Source organism: Triticum dicoccoides, chromosome 4A (genome assembly GCF_002162155.2).
Source record: "Triticum dicoccoides isolate Atlit2015 ecotype Zavitan chromosome 4A, WEW_v2.0, whole genome shotgun sequence".
NCBI lineage: Eukaryota > Viridiplantae > Streptophyta > Magnoliopsida > Poales > Poaceae > Triticum > Triticum dicoccoides.
Window position 1 is genome coordinate 709,827,216 of NC_041386.1, and position 7,049 is coordinate 709,834,264.

Genomic DNA, 7,049 nt, shown 5'->3' on the forward strand with positions numbered 1-7,049 from the left:
GCGACAAGTCCAAAAAGCATACTATTAAGTAGGCTGTTTCTTTGCACAAAATGTGGGCCAGTTATTCCTCTTCTTTAACGAGCGAAGAAGTGAACTCTCAAAAGAATTATTAAATAACGTAGAACAAATTTGAAGAAGCTCGTATCAGTGCATTAAGGGTACACTTGACTATATAAATATGCAAGTGCAGACGGGTAAACAGAAAATAATGGTGATAGATTAATAGCCTATCTTTCAAAATAGATGCTTTATGTCTACTGTGTGTATGTTTCTGCCAATTACGTTGTAGTAAATCAAAATTAGGATGCTTTATGTCTACCTTGTGACAAATCATAATTATCTATCAGTACATTGTGACAAATCATATGCAAAACTGCATGATTATTATTATTAAAAATTAACATTATTTTCTTCATAAGTAATTAATGAACAATCCCTCCATCCCACAATATAAGATGTTATGACAACCGATGTATTCACATATTGGTTTTACTAACATCTTATATTATGCGACATATGGAGAAATAATTGAAATTCTCTTTCCTACTACAACAATGCAAAAAAGAAAACATGCTTCTGCCAACTAACTTGCGGGAAATCAAAACCGGAAAGATGTCGAATATAGCATTTATTAGAACTGATACTATGTATTACCTTATTTATACCTTGATTTTTTTTTGCGAAAATATTTATACCTTGACTTGATACCACTATAATCTATTTTCTTAATTTGCGGAACTAAAAGTTCCATATTACCAATACACAATCATTAACAACATCTTACCTCGCGGGAGAAAATAGTAATATTAGCCTAGTTATTTATAATACGGACTCAATATCTTGAGGTGCTTGACGTCCGACATAAGCGTATAAAGTAAAGTTTTTCTTTGTAACCAAAATTGGGTGAGACACTGAAGGACGTGCCGGGCCCCACCAACTTACATTCATGGGGGAAGAGCTTACCTAAGGGACGACTTGACCGACAGCGTCTCACATGTGAAGCCAGACCACACGTTCGAACGCGCGACTGCGAAAGATTCTTCTCACAGTCACATGTAGCACTGCTGGTCTTTGTCACCGTTCGTAACAGTACGTCCGTGTGAATTTGTTACCAAACACTAGAGATTTGTGAAGCTTGACAAGGCCCCTATGTTGGCAGGACGCGGATCCTCTGCCGTGCGGCAGGGTGCCGTTCGGCGATTGACAGGTGGGCTCGCTGTGAATCAGCCCCACATGCTAGTGTCCCCAACGGCGTGTAACGTACATCAGGGGAGCTGCTTCCATGTTGGCAGGGTTCTGTTGGCACTTCTAGACGCAAGTACACATGCATTTCATGTTGGCTTTGTTACGTCGTGCGCGTATGTACGTAGCGCCTACCAGCATGGACTAGCTGCTTAGACACTCAGTTGGCTCACATATGTATAACATGCACATCTGAGCAAGTAGGCAGCTCATTTGTTGAGTCAACAGACCATGGATTTTTTGTTGAATCTAGCCATACGTAAGGACAAATTCGTACTACGACACACCATGGATTGTTGAATCTTGACATACGTAGGGGACAGCTTCGTTGATTGTTCCTCCGCTAATCTGGAAGAGGATTTTTTTTCAAACTCGTTGCGCGTGCAACATATATGTGGTCCCATGCAGGATTGTTCCATTCATGCATGCACGAAGAGCGCAAATCAACATGCAGCTGGTTGCATGCATGCACGAAAAACATGCGAGGGCCGCCAGTCACTTGCCATGCATGGTACGTACGTGGAGGGGACAGCTTCGTTGATTGCTCCTCCGTTGATCTGCATGCGCACGCATCTGCCGCCGGTCACTTGCCACGCATGTGCTTGCGTCACCGCCACACCGGCCGGACAATGCTACACCTACGAAAAGTACCGTAGGAGTTTTACGTAAAAGCTGACATGGAGAAGACTAATTGGGCCAGAATTAGCAGCTGGGGCCCATCCCCAGTGAAAATCAGGGGGCCAAGAGGATTTGTTTGGAAGGCTTCGTAGGTCTTCGTAGTCCTTCGTAGATGTAGCATTATTGCACACGGCCTACCCCCCGTATCTCTCCCTTCTGCATGGGGCATGAGCCCTGCCCCGGCACGTCCTTAAATACTTGCCGCCTCCTTCCATCTCCAAACGCACGTAAATCATTTGATCAGCCTCTCGCCCTGTTTGCTTTGTTCTTCATAAGGTAGGTAGCTCGCTCAATACATATCTCTCTCGATCGTCTCTGCTTTATCCAATTTAGGCACGTTCGCTATCTATCGAGTAGGATAGGAGTAGAAGGTAATGTTTTTTTAAAACCTAAGATCGATCGCTTTTCAAGGAAACTGACTCTTTAATATTGCGAGCATGCAGGAAGGCGGCCATGGCAAGCAGCAGCAGCATCCCAGCCACCACCTTGGGCGAGATCCGTGTTGCTCAGCGTGCGGACGGGCCGGCGGCGGTGCTGGCCATCGGCACGGCGAACCCGCCCCACTGCGTGCTCCAGGAAGACTACCCCGACTACTACTTCAGCGTCACCAAGAGCGACCACCTCACCGACCTCAAGCGCACCTTTGCCAAACTATGCGGGATGACCGCCATCGGCAGGCGTTTCTTCCACCACACGGACGAACTGCTCGCCACGCACCCGGGCTTGTTCCTCGACGCCCGGCTGGACGTCGTGGCTACCGCTGCCCCAGAGCTCGCTGCGTCGGCTGCGGCGAACGCCATCGCCGAGTGGGGCCGTCCGGCGGGCGACATCACCCATCTCGTCGTCAGCACCAACGCGGGGTCGCATGCGCCGGGCGCCGACGTCCGCTTGGTCTCCCTCCTCGGCCTCCGCCATGATGTCCTGCGCACTGTGCTCCAGCTCAACGGCTGCGCTTCCGGATGCGCCGCCCTACGCCTAGCCAAAGACCTCGCCGAGAACAACCGCGGCGCGCGCGTCCTCGTGGCCTGCGTCGAGGAGGCGGACTCCTTCGACACCCTCATCCCCCAGGGGCTCTTCGGTGACGGTGCAGGCGCCGTCATCGTGGGTGCTGAACCCTACGTCCATGAGCGCCCTCTGTTTGAGATGGTGACAGCCTCCCAGTATGTGATACCAGACACCGAGCACATGCTCACCATGCAGCTCCGCAGCGGTGGCATCGGCGGGACCATTGCCACCGGACTGCCAAGACTGGCGGCGGGCATCGTTGAGCAGTGCCTGCTGGATGCGTTTGGTGACCGCCTAGCCGGCATGGGAGGTGTTGTCGAATGGAATAACCTCTTCTGGGCCGTGCATCCCGGCAGCAGTGCGATGTTGGACCACATCGTCGGGGCACTCCGGCTTGCTCCGGGGAAGCTGGCAGCGAGCAGAACCGTGGTGAGGGAGTACGGGAACATGCTGGGCGCCACGGTGATCTTCGTGCTCGATGAGGTCAGGCGCCAAAGAGAAGATCCTGAAGGAGAGGGAGCTGGCCATGATAAAGGCTGGGGGGTGATGATGGGATTTGGACCGGGGTTCACTGTGGAGACGATGCTGCTGCATGCTGCTACCTAGGTAATTAGAAATAAGGAATAAAAAACACATGGCATATATATTCAATAAAGTGCATGCAATGCAACCTTTTATATTTCCATATCCACATATCACCTATATATACGTACGTATAAGAGATGTGAACATGTGGTGTGACAGTGGTCAAGTCCTGTAAGAGTGATGTGCAATATATGGTTATAAATATCACTTTAGCTACTTGTAAGTTTCCTGAATTGTATATTGGGTTCAGCCCATTTCTTGGTCATTCAATTTTTTTCTCTGAGTTTCGTGCTGTGTTTTTTTCCTGGCCTGTGGTGGGCTTTTTTTTGGACAATATCTATATTTTTGCCAGTGCATTTGCATCAGGGCCGAAGCCCATTAACTGTGCGATCAAGCCCTCCTCCCTCTTCCTTTGTTAGATCACAAAGAGGAGGCTCAGCGGAAGCCATATGCAGAGACAGCCAAATCGTTTTTATAGGGAGCTCAGCCATAGTCGTCCTAGGAGTCTGGGACACAACTACACCGGAAGCAATGTAAGACAATAGATTTGGGGGAACTGGCTCAACCCTCTAGGGGTGGCCTATCACATATATATAATGAAGGAGTACGACGTTACATCATACGTACATATATACAGAAGCTATACAGTCTAACACCCTCCCTCAATCTTAGCCAGTTCCTAAAGAATCTAGAAGGGTAAGATTGCGCTGACAATTCTCAAACTGTGGTAGAGGTAACGGCTTGGTGAAGATGTCTGCAAGCCGATCTTTGGAAGAGATGAACTTGATCTGTAGTTGCTTCTGAGATACCCGTTCTCGTATAAAATGATAGTCCACTTCAATGTGTTCCGTTCAGGCATGAAATACCGGATTAGCAGACAGGTATGTAGCACCGATGTTATCACACCAAAGAATAGGAGACTGTGATTGAGATATACCCAACTCCTGAAGTAAAGACTGTACCCAGATAATCTCTGCAGTTGCATTAGCCACAGCCTTATACTCAGCTTCAGTACTGCTACGTGAAACAGTAGCTTGTTTCCGAGCACTCCAGGCGATGAAGGTAGAACCAAAGAACACAGCATAGCCCCCCGTGGATCGCCTGTCATCCGGACTGCCATCCCAATCCGCATCAGAATACGCTGAAATGACCCCAGAGGGGTTCGGTCGAATGTGCAAAGCATAGGACAATGTGAAGCGAATGTAATGCAAGATGCGCTTAAACGCAGACCAATGAGCGTCACGAGGTGCCTGGAGATACTGACATACTCTGTTGACAGCAAATGAAATATCTGGACGGGTGATCATCAAGTACTGCAACCCACCAACAATACTCCTGTACTGTGTCGCATCAGCAGAAGGAAGGAGCTCGCCATCTATAGCAGTGATCATGTTAGTATAGCAGACATAGGTGTAGTAGTTGGTTTGCACTTAAGCATTCCAGCCCACTGCAATAAGTCCAAACAGTACTTCTTCTGCGTCATAACAAGACCATCAAAGAGAGAAGCAACTTCCACACCAAGGAAGTAGTGAAGCTTCCCAAGATCTTTGACTGCAAAGTCAGCACCAAGAGACCGAACAAGAGCAGCAGCAGCCGACTGAGAAGAACTGACAATTATAATATCATCCACATAGACCAGCAGGTACATGATAACTTCGGGCCGTTGTAGAACAAATAACAAAGAGTCAGCAGCCGATGATGCAAAACCATGAGCACGAAGGGCTGTCGCAAGACGAGCATGCCAAGCACGGGGAGCCTGCTTCAGACCATAGAGTGCTTTCGTGAGACGACACAGATAATCAGGACGATCATGATCAGAGAACCCTGGTGGCTGCCGCATATAGATCTCCTCCTCCAGGACACCATGGAGAAAGGCATTCTGGACATCAAGCTGACGAAGAAACCAACCCCGAGTAACTGCAAGAGAGAGAAGAAGCCTAATAGTAGTAGGTTTAACCACTCGACTGAAGGTGTCTTCATAATCAAGACCATAACGTTGCCGAAATCCTCGGGCAACCAGCCGCGCCTTGTAGCGCTCAATAGAACCATCAGAATGCTTCTTCACTTTGAAAACCCATTTAGAATCGATGACATTAACGCGGGGTGGGGGCGGAACAAGAGTCCATGTCTTGTTACGAAGAAGAGCATGGTACTCCTGTTCCATGGCCTCTCGCCAATGAGGTATGCTGAGAGCAGCTTGGTACGTACGAGGGTCAGAGGTAGGATCCGCACGGATAGCAGCCAGACATGCAGCCAACCAGGTAACCGTACCATCAGTGCGCTGTTTGGGCTGAAACACTCCACTGCGACTCCGCGTATGTGGTCGTTGAGGAGCCACAGGAGCGACAGGTGACGGTGATGGTGACGCCTCAGCCATCGACGGAGATGCCTCAGGAAGCACCGAAGGTGATGTAGGCGGTGACGACGATGGCGACGCCTCGGCCATCGACGGAGATGCCTTAGTAAGCACCGGCGAGAGGGCACCGGGGGCAGGTGAGCTCGGCCCAGGCGAGCACGGCCCAGACGTGTTAGACCGAGAGGGTGACGAGGCCGGCGTGGCGGGCCGAGAGGATGACGGGGCCGGCGTGTTCTGGTGAAGCGGCGAGCCCGGCTCAGAGGCCGGCTCCGGGCCCAGGGGCGACGAAGTTGGCCCAGAGATCAAGGGCGCCGGTCCAGGGGCCGAGGGCGCCGAAGCAGTCGGCGTAGTAGGAGGTTCGGTCCGACGTGCATGAGCACGATTGCCGAGGCCATGCAGGGACACCCCATGATCATCAGGAGGAGACGACGGCGCCTCCAAAATCTCCAACCGAGCCCCACGTCCAGTGCCTGCACCATGGTTAGGCAACAAAATAGGAGAGTATGCAACATCATCAAAATGGTCAGATGCAACGGAGGATGAATGCAAAGATGATGGTTCAGCAGTGGACACAGGAAGCTTGGCAAAGGGAAATATGCTCATCAAACACGACATCCCGAGATATGTAGACACGATTTGTGGGAACATGAAGACATTTGTAACCTTTATGAAGAGAGCTATAACCAAGAAAAACACACTTCTTGGAACGAAACTCAAGATTGCGTTTGTTATAAGGGCGGAGATGCGGCCAACAAGCACACCCAAAAACCTTAAAGAAGGTATAATCAGGTTGTTCATCAAGGAGAACTTCAATGGGAGTCTTCATATTCAAAACCCGAGTGGGGGTGCGGTTTATGAGAAAACATGCGGTGGTAAGAGCATCACTCCAAAACCGAAACGGAACCGATGCATTGGCCAAAAGAGTAAGACCAGTTTCAACAATGTGACGATGCTTACGTTCCACAGAACAATTCTGTTGATGTGTATGTGGACATGCTAAACGGTGAGTGATCCCAAGCGACTAAAAGAAGGAGTTGAGGTTGCGATACTCCCCCCCCAGTCCGACTGGACATGAACAATTTTGTGCTTGAGAAGGCGTTCAACATGTTTTTGAAACTGAACAACAATGTCAAACACATCAGATTTGCGTTTAATAAGATAAAGCCAGGTAAAGCGACTATAA

General features: G+C 49.4%; 1 protein-coding gene across 1 annotated transcript; it reads left to right on the forward strand.

Annotated features, from left to right (window-relative positions):
- The first annotated feature begins 2,373 nt into the window (after window positions 1–2,373).
- On the forward strand, window positions 2,374–3,531 carry LOC119289825 (bisdemethoxycurcumin synthase-like). Its single transcript, XM_037569035.1, has one exon. It carries the CDS (start codon window positions 2,374–2,376, stop codon window positions 3,529–3,531), a length of 1,158 nt encoding a protein of 385 aa, XP_037424932.1.
- Window positions 3,532–7,049: the final 3,518 nt, after the last annotated feature.

Coding starts and splice junctions, on each gene's coding strand:
- LOC119289825 (XM_037569035.1), top strand. CDS start 2,374: ATGGCAAGCAGCAGCAGCATCCCAGCCACCACCTTGGGCGAGATCCGT.